A 13,474-nucleotide genomic window follows, 5' to 3' on the forward strand; every position below is an offset into this window, starting at 1 on the left:
GAGGCTGCGGAGGCCCCAGCTCTGAGACCCTGGGTCCTGCTGCCCCACCCCACACTGCCTGGTTCTTGGAGGAGACAGGAGAGAGAATCCCTCAGGGGACAGGATTCCCTTCCATAGGCGTGAGACTGTTGTGGGAGAGGCATGATCCAATTTACGTTTTAGGAAGAATCATCTGTTTTCTAGGACTTGTTTCCAGTCCACAGTCCTGTGGACCCAGCACGTCTGATTAGTAGCACTGGCAGCAACATTGCCCCTGTGTGCAGGGCCTCCCACGCTCCCCATTTTACAGATGAGGAAACTGAGGCTCCCAGAGGGCACACCAAGGTCACCTGTCAGCAGAGGGCGGAGCTGGGCCTGGCCCCAGCAGCCAGACCCCTAACCTTGCCCTTGCAGCCCATGTGGTGGCTCCCCCGGCCCTTGCATGTCCCTGGACAGGTCCCCATGAGCAGCCCTTGCCCCCTGCCCAACCCTCTGCTCCCAGTTCTGTGGGGCAGGTCCGTATGACCGTCAGGGCCCCCAGGGGAACCAGTGATAAGGAGGTGCTGACCCCTCAGAGGGACCTGCCTGTCCCTAGGGGAGAAAGTTTTGGACCGAGCAGGGTGTTGGGGGAGCCCAGGCTGTGCCTCGGCCTCCGTGAGCCTTCCACTGCTGTTTGCCAGTGAATCAAACTGGGACTGGGGGTGGAGAGTCCGTCCCTGTCTGCTTTCACTGCCTGGTTTTATCGACAAAGGAAAATCCCTCGGGAACACTCTATCGCTGGACTGCTCCGAGGCTGGCCAGCCTCCTGGGCGGGAAGCCAGGCAGCTAGGCTTGGGGACCGGCCTCTCCTGGTGCCTCCCTGCCCCCTCTTCCTTCGCCCCTCCCAGGCCTGAGCTCAGTACCACTAGCTCCCGTTGACAGGGGGAAAGAGAGGCCCGCAGGGGAGAACTGTCCCCGGCTTCTCCCGGACCTAGTGCTGACGCCAAGATGCGGTCCTGGCTGACCTGGATCTCGGGCCGCGTGGGACTCGGGGCAAGGTGAGGGGCTCAGGTGGGCAGTGAGTTAAAGTTTTGCTTCCCGGTCTGGTGGGTTTCTGCTACCCCAGGCCAGTGGTCACTTCCGGGATTTTCTGAGATTCCAAAAGTAGAAGCTACACTCAAGGTATTTGGATGGACCCTGGAGGCCCAGTCCCTGCCTCTGGGTAGAGAAGCCCCTGAGCCACCTCCGGACCTTCTGTCCCTTTTCCAAGGAGCCCCAGGAAGAGGGGGTCAGACAATTCCAGGGTGTCCTGGCTGGACAGAAAAGCATCTTCTCTGCACTCCAGGCGGACAGCGTGAGGCTCAGAGACGAGGTGGCGGCCGAGGCTGGTGTCCACAGCTGGGGGCTGTGATGGGGCTGCAGAGGCTGAGAGCGGTGCAGCGCATTTTAGGGCAGAAAGGCTCTTGTGGAGAAGTGAGCAGCACTCCAGGCTTCAGTGAAGCAGAAGTCAGATCCCATGGGGAAACCGCACAGGGGAGTTCCCTAAAGCCCAGGGCCACCCCAAGGGTTGAAAACCCACCCCTCCCCCAGCCATGCCACTGGAGCGAGGCACCCAACTCCTTGCACCTGGCATTGGGGAGACACCACTCTCTGCAGGGGGTCAGAGATTTAGAGGCCAAAATTCTCCTTGCCCCTGGCATTTCACTGAAGAGTTACAAAGTTTAGCAAAACCTAGATTCTAGCCAACTATTACCTTAAACACTGAAGAGGGACCCCCCTACCACCATGTCCACAGCTTACTCCCCTCCCTCCACTGTCCCCGGCCACCTCCAGCTGCTGCCAATTCCAGCCCCCAAGGCTGTCCCAGGAAGCTGCAACCAGAGTGGGTGTCCTGTGAGCAGAGGGCACCTACTGACCCTGGGGCACCCTTCCAATCCCCACGGCTGACAAAGCCGGGCCTCAAAAGGCTGGGTTAATCCTGGCTTCTCCTCAGAGCCACAAGTCAGGGTGGGGGTGAGGATAGTGGGGGCGAGGATGGCGGGGTTTCCTCCCCAGCAGTTAAGGGGCCCTCTCTGCAGTGAGCAGAGCAGGTCTGCTGCCAGCCTGCTGGGCCTCTTGTGGGACAGTGCGGGACAGCTCCAGGGCCTGGCCCGCAGCCCCGCTAGCTAGGTCCTTGCCAGAGGTCAGAGGAGAGGCCAGGCAACAGGATGGCGCTGTCAAAAAGCAAGTTGTGGGCAGAGGACCCTGTGCTTGGTCCCCGCTGGGGGCAGAGGCTGAGTGCGGTGCTTTGAATACTCTGTGTCTTCAGAGCCGAGGGGCAGCTGCTGGTGGGCGTTCCGGGGCCCTCTGCAAGCCCAGCTTTTGTCCCCACGGACCCAGGGCACTGCTCTGCCACCCCCTCTGTCCCCAAGGCCCCAGAGGGGGTACCTGGGTCCTGGAATAAGAGCAGATGGAGTTCCTCACCCTGCCTGGGCAGCTCATTCTTTCCTGGGCTTGGGCAAAGTGATAGTGATAATAGCACCCACCTATTGCTATGAATCAGGACAGCGGCGACCGGGTGTGGACTGGGCCCTGAGCTCCTCACACAGCATCTCGGCAGCAAAGCAGAGGCTGGAGCTGTCCAGGCCGGGCCACCCAATCCCAGCCAGACACAAGGAAGTCTGTGTGAGTCTCAGTCTCTATTGTCCATGGAGACCCCTCCCCAGCAGGACCAGGGCAAGTGAGGCCCCTGGCTGTTGTTCCCCTTACCCCTGAGGAGCTTAAGCCCAGCCACGGGGTATGAAGCCTGTGTCCCACCTGACACCTCCGTAGTGCCCAGTCTTCCTGGAACCCAGGGGTGCTTAAGGCAAGTCTCTGCCCAGATGCCGACCCCAGGCCCCAAGTCAAGCCCGGCAGTGACAAAGGGCTGGGAGATGGAGCTTGGAGGTCAGACAGCTCTGGTCTGGGTGCCGGTTCACCCCAGCTTAGCAGGCAGGTTTGGGTCGCTAAACGGAGTGACAGTGCCTGACCTCCCAGGACCAAGGTTGGATGAGGGCCCCGCACAGGGCAGGCACCAATGGGCAGTGGGTGTGGCCATGAGGGTAGACCTGGGTGCCCCATGGAGAAGGCAGCGCAGCTGTGCCCCATTCCCCAGCAGGTGGGTAGCGCTCACCGTCTCCCCAGGTCTCCACACCAGCAGAGGCAGATGCCTCAGGTGAATGCTGCCTCCCAGCCTCCCCCCACACTAGACCCCGCTTATCTCCTCTGGCTGTGGCCCTCGTCCCCTACTGGACCCCTGGGCCTTCACTATGCACTGGAGACAAAGCCACCAAGTCTGTCCTGGGCTCAGCACATACCTGCTTCCCTCCCCTACCCTGATCATAGCCCAGGACAGAGATCCCTAGAGGCAGCTGTGCATGGGACGAGGGCCGAGCTGGCTCCAGCTCCTGTGGTCTGGGGGCTTGTGGCCTCTGGGCCTTGGCTGAAGGGGGTGTACTCAGTGTCTCCCAGGGAGCTGCGCTTCCAGGCCGTGAGAGTCCCCCGTGTGGCTGCTGCTCACTTGTTTAGGACATGGCTCAAGGTCACGGTGGGGCAGGCTGCCAGCTCCTGAGGATCCCTCTAGCCCCTGGCCTGCCGTCCCCAGGGAGCGGTTTCTTGTCCACAGCCTCTGGGGCTCTACCAGGCCTCCATCATGGCTGAGGATCACTTGGCATCTGCAGAGGATGTTTCTGCCTCTGGTTCCTCCTCCACAGAGCTCTTGGCCTGGGAGCCCCGGCTGGCAGCAGACACATCTGTCCCCGGCAGCCCCAGCCAGGAGCTCTTTCACAGCAGCCTGTTTTGTTGGGCAGTGCTGGGCCTGGCCCTGGCTGTGGCCTCACAGGCATTCTGAAGCTAGCTCGAGCCTCTCATCTGCCTGGCCTGTGGGCTGTGGGTGTCCTGGTGAGTGAGCTGTCACTGCCTTGACCATGGGAGCCCCAGCTTAACACCAGGGTGTCCTGAAACAGGGGCGATTGCCACATGTGTCCTTTCCCCCTCCCCAGGCTGCTGGCTTCCCTGGGGCAGGGAGGGACCAGCCCTGTGACATCTGGCCAGGCCTTTCTGACATCTGTCAGAGCCCAGCCTGTGCTCCCAGCAGCTCTCTGAGGGTTACAGTGACATTGTGCACCAGTGACGGCCACAGCCTCCCATGAAGGGGGCTGCCACCCGAGGATACCCTTCCTCTCTCAGAAGGAGAAAGGGACCCAGGAGGACCCTAATCCACAGGCTGTTGACCCTGGCTCATGCACGTGTTTTGGGGGGTCCATCTGTGAACCCATGAATTTAATGGCAAGGGTTCTGTGGCTTAGCCCCAGGAGCTTTTCTAGGGAGAGGAAGGGTCCATGGCCTTGGCAGAGGGTGGGCTCAAAGAGGCCTGTAACCCTAGAGAGGAGAGCGACGCGCCCCTAAACGCACACATGCACACACAAGCAACGAAAGTGGATAAAAGTGGGCAATAAAAAAAACCATTTAAAAAATAAAAGCCCCCACCGCAGGCCCCATCTTCCAGAATCTGTCGCAACAGATTCACCCACACTGGTTAACGGTATTTGCGGTTTGCAAGATGCTACACGTCCCGGGAAAATGACAGACAAGTTATTATCACCTCTCCGCTGTCCTCCTGCCCAAACCTGCCCGTGCCGGGCACCCAGCTGCCGGGGAGCGAGGAGCGGGCATGAGGAAATTAGCAGCCCCGCGCCGCACCCGCCCCTCGCCCACCCCCGCACCAGCCCTGCCAGGCCCAGGGCTCCCAGCCAGGCCGGGCCCATGTTGGACTGGGGCGGGGGAGGAGGGGAAGGCGAGGAGGGTCGGAGAGGAGCCGGCAGCGTGGGGAGGGACGGGTGCAGTGGCGTTTGGGCAAACCCTTTCCTGCAAGCAGGATGGCGCATGCACCCTGGGCAGGCAAGTCCAGGCGGCTCCGTGTCAACAGCCGAAGATAAATACGATTTTATCAGCTCAGAATCTGTTGAAACACATCCATCTAGCGGTTCTAGGGAAGGAGAAGGTAGGAGGGGGGCGGCAGAGAGGGAGCGTGTCCACGTGACCTTTCCTATAGAATAGGCTCCACCGGAGTCCTCCTCCTCCTGCCTGTTTTCCACAGGGCCAATCCCAGGCCTGAAGCCCAGAGGCCTGCTGGGGAGATAGGAGGAAGGAGGTGGGGGAGCGCTCAAGCCGTCCTGGGCTCAGCCACCCTCTGGAAGGACCTGGATCTCTCAGGGCTCCCTTCCTTCCTGTGGCCACCTATGTCCCACCCCCAGATGCTGCCAGGACAGGGGACATCACAGACATCCCCCCCCAAGGTCACCCAACTCCGGCCAGGCTGGGCACCTGGGGTCCAGCTGGTGCCAGGGTGAGGTCTGCCAGGCATGTGTGCCCCGAAGGCCATGTGAGCACTGCACTGGGGACACCCCTGTGGGGAGGAGAGCCAGGCCCAGGACCTTGGTGGCCTTACCGGCCAGAGGGGAGGAGAGGTGCTCACATCGCCTGAAGGCAGTGGCCTCCTTGTTGTCCACCCTGAGGTCTGGGCCTCCCTCCACCACTGGCCCAGGTCGACCTAGGTCACTCCACACTCCAGTCCCAGCCCCCACTTCCCGGGGTGGGTGGTCCGGCCGCCGCCTGCACCAGGTACCAGGGACAGCTCCCGCGCACCCAAGCTCCTCCCCGGGGCGGGGCGGGGCGGGGCTGGGCGTCCATAGTGCTCCCCGCGCCTGGGCCCCCAAGACCTCATGCCGACGGGAGTCCCTCAGACAGTGCAGACAGAAGCACGCACTGGGTCCTGCACCTACTTCGTGCGCCCTGGCCCTGGGACGCCCCACCACGCAGCTTCCAGAGCAGGAATCGCCACTTCACCCTGCCTGGAGCCCCAGAGGGAGCGGGGCGGGCTCAGCAGGGCGCTGCCAAGAGGCTGGTGCTGCGTAGGTCTGCGAAATGGGAGCACGGCTGACCCTGAGGCCCACGCGGGCGGGCGGGAGCTAAGGCTCCGCAGAGGACTATGGCCGGGGGTGCTGGGGCAGGGGCCTAGGGGAAGGGCTGCAGGGACCAGGCAGGAGCTGTGAAACCCCTCACGTTGTTGAGACTCCATGGGGCTGTCAGGGAGTGGGGGCTGCCGGGGCCTCTGCCCTCAGGCTTGGTTGCACCCAGAGCCTTACTCCATCTGTGTCCAACCGACTGAGGAGCCCAGGAGGCCTCCCCTCCCCCTGAGTGTCTGGGGCTCCTTGGTGGATCTAATGACCCCCACCTGAGGCCGTGGACTGGGGCACCAGGGTGGAAGACGCCTCGGGAGACTCAGCCCCAGACAGGGAACTGCGCGGGAACGGGGCATGTGTACCTCCAGCCCCCCACAACCAACACCTCCTCACCTGGTGCTGAGAATGACAAGGGTGCAGTAGCCACTGACACCTGCAGGCCACTGTGTTCCCAGGGGACACGCAGTGAGTCACAGATGCAGGCGGAGAGGCTTGTGCAGGGGCTCGAGGCGTCCCAGCAGGAGAGCACAGAGCCAAAACTGCCACCCACAAGGCCAGACCTCAGAGGCCCTTCTCCTTTTGATGCCCCTGAGACTCTAACCTCAGCCACCTCGGCCAGGGTCTGCTTCAAGGGGGGGTCTGTCGCCTCCTCCCTGCTCTGTGGTTTCCCTAGGGAGCGGCTAGGATGGATGGCATTTATTGAGTACCAACTGCATACCTCCAGCTGCTACACATTACTGAGGAGAGACGAGGGGGACAGAGCCAGGTACCTACACTCCAGGGGGCCTGTGTTCTCTGCACACAAGAGGTGCTCCGTAAATGCTCAGCGATGGGCAGCTTGCCCTGCAGGCTGCCCTGGCCTCAGAGAAGCCTGGCGACACAGCTGCAGGCCCTGTGTTCCTCTCCCCTGCTCGGGACACTGGCAGACAAGAGCCTGCCACCACCTGGCCCCTCCTCTTTCTGTCCCCAGCCAGCACAGATGGAGACTACGCATGGTGTGTGGCTTCAGGCCGGGCCTTTGTCCACGAGACCAGTGTCTGGACACAGTCCACTCCAAGGTCGGGCTGAGAGCCCTGTCTGAGTCTCCTGTGGGTCTAAGTCTCAGAGGATCTGAACTGTGAGCTGTTCCCATGTGCCCTGGGGACGGGGCTACCCGCTTATCCTCCCAAGTGATGCTGTGGGGAGCAAAGGGGGCATTTGTAATGGTGGGGACACTGTACGTCAGCGGTCACCTCCAGGGAAGCCAGACTGACCCCACAACAAGGGGACTGCCGTCCTTCCTGCCGTGCCCAAGGCTGCAGCTCCAATTGTCCAGGGCAGTCACCCACACAGGGCTGAGGCTGAGGGTTGCTGGCTCTGCAAGGCTGATTCTGCTTTCCTTTTCTTTTTTTTTTTTTTTTTTGTGATGGAGTCTCACTTTGTCACCCAGGTTGGAGTGCAATGGTGAGATCTTGGCCCACTGCAACCTCCGCCTCCCGGGTTCAAGCAATTCTCCTTGCCTCAGCTTCCTGAGTAGCTGGGACTATAGGCGCCCGCCACCTTGCGTGGCTAATATTTGTATTTTTGGTAGAGACAGGGTTTCATCGTATTGGCCAGGCTGGTCTCGAACTCCTGACCTCAGCTGCCTGCCTCGGCCTCCCAAAGTGCTGGGATTACAGGCGTGAGCCACTGCACCCGACCTGTTTCCTGCTTTTCTAAACAGCGCCCAGCCTCGCCTTCGGGGTTGTGCATGATGGTTCCTTTCTGCATTTTTAACAGGACTGGGGATGGGCAGCTTCCTGCCTAAGGCCCTGTGCCCAAAGCGGGGGTCGCAGGCAGGGGCAGTGGAGCCACTCTAGCTCCAGGGGCTCCAGATGGATGGAGGATCTAGGAGGGGCCAGCCCTTTGGTATCCAATTCCCATCCTGAGGAGGCCACTGAAAGACCCCCTTCCACTTGTGCCTGCAGTCCCCTCACACCCACGGCAGGGACAGGCCAGCGTTCCTGGCTGGGTCCCATTCGGGGATCCCAAGTAACTCATCAAAGAGGGGACTGATCCTACTGCGCAGACAGGGGTGCTGAGGGTGCTGCAGACCCAGGCCCCACCCACCATGGCTCGCAGGCTCCATCAGCTCCATCTCCCCTGTCTCTTTCCTCCTTTTTCTTTCCTCGCTTTTCGTGTGCCTGCACCTACCAAGGACCTATATGGCTCCTGAGAGCCCCTCGTGTCCCTTGATGGCCAGAGAGGCAGCACGGGTGCCCAGTGGGGGTCAGGGGGTCAGGGCTCCCTATCTTCCTTGGCAAAGGGCTTTCCTGGTTCTGCCAGTAGCTCCCTGTGTCTGACCTCAGTTTCCCCAACTGTTCCATGGTGGAGTGCGATGCGACATTCTCCAGGGCACTTGCGGCTGCAGTGACTTGTGATTCTGTCATCGGGGGCTGGTGAGGGGCGCAGAGGGCATGGGGTGGGAGCAGAAGTCATTCTCTGAACCTGAGACCGGGGATCATTCCTGATGGCCCTGTGGGGAGAGGGCATGAGGACTCCCAGCAGGTGCCCAGGAGCCAGACACTTGGCAAATCAGCCAGCTTGGAAGTGAATGGACGCCCCTGCAGCAGCCTCAGTGGGATCCCTTTTAGAACTCATGAGGGCCGGCCTGGGTCCTCAGATGGGCAGCCAGGCCCTGTGGGGCAAGGATGCTGGAGGCCTCTGCAGGGGCTGGATCAGGAAGGATGTCATCCAGTCCTCCCACAGCAGGGCCCATGTCGGCTCCGGACAGACCTTTTAGCTCCTCGAGTCCCAAGCTGGGGATACTGGGGCTTGGCTCAGCTGCTCAGACTTGGTGGCCCCAGCAGGAGAGGGTGTCAGAGTCACCAGGGCTGCTGAGGCCATAAGAGACCTTCACACCTTCACAGGCCTTCACTCACACACCAACCCAGAGAGCTCTCTATGGAAGCTTGAATGCATCGTGGGCACCCAGCCCATCACACATTAACCACCTGCTCTGTGCAAATGCCAGAGAAGCCTAGCTCTGGTCTTAAAAACAGATTCAATGCTGCAAACCTACCTCTTCAAAGCACTGCAGTCGGGGACATGGCTTCCGCAGGCCTGGCTCCCAGCCCCCATTCCTGCCCTCAGTCTCCAGCAGCCCCTTCTTGCTCTCCTGGCCTTTCTTGTCCCCATCCATAAACCTAAAGCCTCTCCACCTGGCTGCCACTGACACTCACACCCCTGCTGTCATGGAGCCCAAATGACCCAATGGCTGTGGAGTGGGTGCCAGGGCAGCCGTGCCTGGATTCGCACCTCGAAGGACAGACACCTGCAGGGACTCAGCAGAGGGGCTGCTCGGGGCGGTCTTCATCGGGGGCTTGTGGAGGGGGCTCCCGTGGGGAGAACGTGGCTCCCGATGGGGGGTGGCCTGGACAGGGGTGCAGTTGGGACCACCAGTCTCACCTGCTCCCTCTCCCCCACCCCAGTACTCCCCACTCTTGAAGAAACTCTACTGCCAGATCGCCAAGACGTGCCCCATCCAGATCAAGGTGTCCACCCCACCACCCCCGGGCACCGCCATCCGGGCCATGCCTGTCTACAAGAAGGCGGAGCATGTGACCGACATCGTGAAGCGCTGCCCCAACCACGAGCTCGGGAGGGACTTCAACGAAGGTGAGGCCCCCAACTCCTCCCCTCTGGTGGCACTTTGCCCAGCATCCTGCACAGCACAGCTGGGGGCTGCCTAGCTGGGAGAGAGTGGGGCTGATGGCATGGGCTTAGCATTCCCCTGGGAGGGCTTTCGGTGCCTCCCCCAGCCCCCTTTTTCCCAGTTCTGACTGGGGCCTGGGGGGGCCCATGCTCCTGGGCAGGGGCAAGTGGTCTGGGCAGAGTCTGAGGGGCAGCGGCCTTCTGGGGCTCCAGAGATCCTATGTGCCATAGCCCCTCTCTCCAGTGTGCCTGGCAAGGCCTATGGGCTACCCCATGGATTAGCAGGAGAATCAGGGAGCAGAGCCACTGGGCAGGCATCCCCAGGCACAAGGGCTGCCAGCCGACCTGAGCCTCATCTGGAAGCCCATGGACTGGGCCTGGTGGTCTCAGTTCTGCTGCGATGCACCTGACACAGTGCTGGGCACCTCTCTACCTGGCACGGGTAGGCACCTCTTTGAACCTGGCACCGGGCTGGGCACCTCTCTGCCTGGTACAGGGCTGGGCACCTCTCTGCACCTGGCATTGGGTGGGCACCTCTGTGCACCTCTCTGAAGTGTTGCCCCCTCCCGGCAGGACAGTCTGCCCCAGCCAGCCACCTCATCCGTGTGGAAGGCAATAATCTCTCGCAGTATGTGGACGACCCCGTCACCGGCAGGCAGAGCGTCGTGGTGCCCTATGAGCCACCACAGGTAGGCCGGGAGCCAGGCTGTGCCCAGGGCCCTGCAGTCAGCCGTACGGGGTGTGGGGTCCCCTGAGGCAGCCCCTGTCCCTCCTCAGTTGGCTGATCTGCCCATCCCGCGGCGTCTGTCCGGGGCTCCCTGCTCTGTGTTAAGTGTGCGTCAGGGACTCCCTCACCCACACAGGCCCCACTGTGCACACTGGTGCTCTGGCCCCGCATCCGCCTCGGGCCCTCTCAGGGCCTCAGTGTGCCCCGCTCCATAGTGGGGGGTGGGTCTTCAGCCTTGCCCTCCGTTGGTGCCCAACACTGCTTCTGGCTTGGGGCTCCCAGACATGGATTCAGGAGATGGGAGGTCCCTGCCCATTTAGACCCTGGTCTGGCTGGGACAGAACCGAACCAGCAACAGTGCCTGAAGAGGTGGCAGATTCTACGAAGGGCGTTGAGGGATGGTGGAAAGACTCCTAGGCCAGGCCAGGGGCCCAGGAGAGGTGGCCTGCAGGAGGCTGAGGCTGGTCAGCAGGGCGGAGAGCCGGGAGGCCCCGCTGGACACCATGTGGGTGGGGGCTGCAGGGAACTGGGGGGCATGCAGGCTGGAGGGAAGGGGACACAGAGAGGCTGGGGGGTTTGACCTTGGCCCAAAGGCAGCAGAAGTTTCTGGGACACCATTCTGGAGCCGATGTGGGGCCCAACTGGTGTGAAAGGCTGGGGTAGGGGGAAACAGAGGGTTTGAAGTTGCTGCAGGATGGTGGGGCAGAGGCAGAACAGGTGAGGAGTGGGTACCAGGCCCCCAGGGAAAGGCAGGCAATGGCAGGCCTCCACCTTCCCTGTACCTGGTTCTGAGACCAGGCTCCACGCTGTACCCAGCCCCAGCCTCCCTCACCAGGTCCCATCCCTGTACCAGGCCCCCAGGACACCCCAGGCTCCTGTCCCTGTACCCAGTCTCCAGGTCCTCCACAACCCTCTACCCTGTACACAGGCCCCCTTCGAGGTCCCCATCCCACCATCCTCTAAGAGCAGCCCCTATGTCAGCAGAACCAGGGCCCAGGAGGGCTCCCTGAAACCCATGTCCCACCCTCACCTGCCCCGGCCTGCCAGGAAGGCAGAGCTCTCTCGCCCCCTGGTGGCTGCCATGTGACAGCAGTTCTGAGAAAGGCCAAGATTTTCCCAAACCCCGAACGGCTTATGTATTTGTCCCCAGGGTGATGTGAAAACTGCCCACATTGTGGTCTGGGGATACTCATTGATCAAGAGTTTTGGTTCACGGCTGGGCGCGGTGGCTCACGCCTGTAATCCCAGCATTTTGGGAGGCCGAGGTGGGCGGCTCACAAGGTCATGAGATCGAGACCATCCTGGCTAACATGGTAAAACCCCGTCTCTACTAAAAAACACACAAAAAATTAGCCAGGCGTGGTGGCAGGCACCTGTAGTCCCAGCTACTCGGGAGGCTGAGGCAGGAAAATGGTGTGAACCTGGGAGGTGGAGCTTGCAGTGAGCCTAGATTGTGCCACCACACTCCAGTCTGGGCAACGGAACGAGACTCCGTCTCAAAAAAAAAAAAAAAAAAAAAAAAAAAAAAAAACAACAGATTTTTGGTTCATGTCTCAGCTGTACTGCAAAATCCCTGGGAAACGGGAGTGTGCTGGGGATGGGTTCGCTGGGGACAGCTCTGGTTCCTCTTTCTGCCCAGATGAGCCCACAGCATGCAACACACACATAGGCCCCCAAAATCGGTGCAGGCACACACACTCACACCCAGCATCTGGGCTTGACCTCCAGCCTGTGTCAGGGGAGAAGCTTGGGGCAAACAGACCGCAGGACTCTGTGCTGCTCTGAGAGCAGAGACCAGGTCTGAGCCCTCCCAGAACCCAGAACCAGCCCAGTGCTTGGTGTTTACTGATCTTCATGAATGGGTGGGTGGATGGGGTGAGTGGGTGGATGGGTGGATGGATGGGGGTGGTTGGGGTGGATGGATGGATGGATGGATGGATGGGTAGGTAAGTGGGTGGACGGATGGATGGATAAATGGGGTGGGTGAGTGGGTGGATGGATGGATGGGGTGGTGAATGGGTGAATGGATGGGTGAACGGATGGATGAATGGGGTGGGTGGGTGGGTGGGTGAATGGATGGGGTGGGTAGATGGATGGATGGGGTGGGTGAGTAAGTGAATGGATGGTTGGGTAGAGGGATGGGTAGATGGGGTGGGTGGCTGGATGGATGTATAGATTGATATTGAATGGATGAGTGGGTGGATGCATGGTTGGATGGATGGATAGATAATAAATGGGGAGTGGATGGATGGATGGATGGATGGGAGTGGGTGGTGGATGGATGGATGGAGTGGGTGGGTGGGTGGATGGATGGATTGATATTGAATGGATGGGTGGGTGGATGGATGGTTGGATAGATGGATAGATAATAAATGCGGGGGAGTGGATGGATGGATGGAGGGATGGATGGAGGGATGGATGGAGGGATGGATGGGGTGGGTGGATGGATAGATAATAAATGGGGGGAGTGGATGGATGGATAGATGCATGGACGGATAGGGTGGGTGGATGGATGGATGGATGGATGGATGGATGGATGGAGTGGGTGGGTGGGTGGATGGATTGATATTGAATGGATCGGTGGGTGGATGGATGGTTGGATAGATGGATAGATAATAAATGCGGGGGAGTGGATGGATGGATAGATGAATGAATAGATGGGTATATGGATGGATGGATGGATGAATGGGGTGGGTGGATGGATGGGGTTGGTGGATGGATGGATGGGTGGATAGATGGATAGATGGATGGATGGATGGATGGATGGATGAATGGATAGATGGGGTGGGTGGGTAGATGGATGGATGAGTGGACAGATATACAGATGGCAAAAACTATAGAGTAGGGCATCCCCCTGCCTACCTTGAGCCAGAACCAGACATGGAGCTGGGGGCTGCCACCTTAGTGGATTGGGGATGCGTGCTGATGCTAGCCCCCCCTCTCCCTGCTCCCCCGTGTGCAGGTGGGGACAGAATTCACCACCATCCTGTACAACTTCATGTGTAACAGCAGCTGTGTCGGGGGCATGAACCGACGGCCCATCCTCATCATCATCACCCTGGAGACGCGGGAGTGAGTCCCGGGCACACGGGGTGGAGGTGGGACAGGGCTGGGCAGGCACGGCTAGCGGGAGAAG

General features: G+C 60.7%; 1 protein-coding gene across 2 annotated transcripts in view; it reads left to right on the forward strand.

Annotated features, from left to right (window-relative positions):
• The window catches only part of TP73 (tumor protein p73), a 58,677-nt gene that overhangs the window by 36,269 nt on the left and 8,934 nt on the right, over positions 1-13,474 (forward strand). For both annotated transcript variants that reach the window (XM_050804591.1, XM_050804678.1), the window contains exons 4-6: positions 9,389-9,575; positions 10,185-10,300; positions 13,301-13,410. In XM_050804591.1, coding sequence (XP_050660548.1) covers positions 9,389-9,575; positions 10,185-10,300; positions 13,301-13,410 — 413 coding nt within the window. The remainder of the gene's footprint in view (positions 1-9,388; positions 9,576-10,184; positions 10,301-13,300; positions 13,411-13,474) is intronic.

Source organism: Macaca thibetana, chromosome 1, assembly GCF_024542745.1.
Source record: "Macaca thibetana thibetana isolate TM-01 chromosome 1, ASM2454274v1, whole genome shotgun sequence".
Lineage (NCBI taxonomy): Eukaryota > Metazoa > Chordata > Mammalia > Primates > Cercopithecidae > Macaca > Macaca thibetana.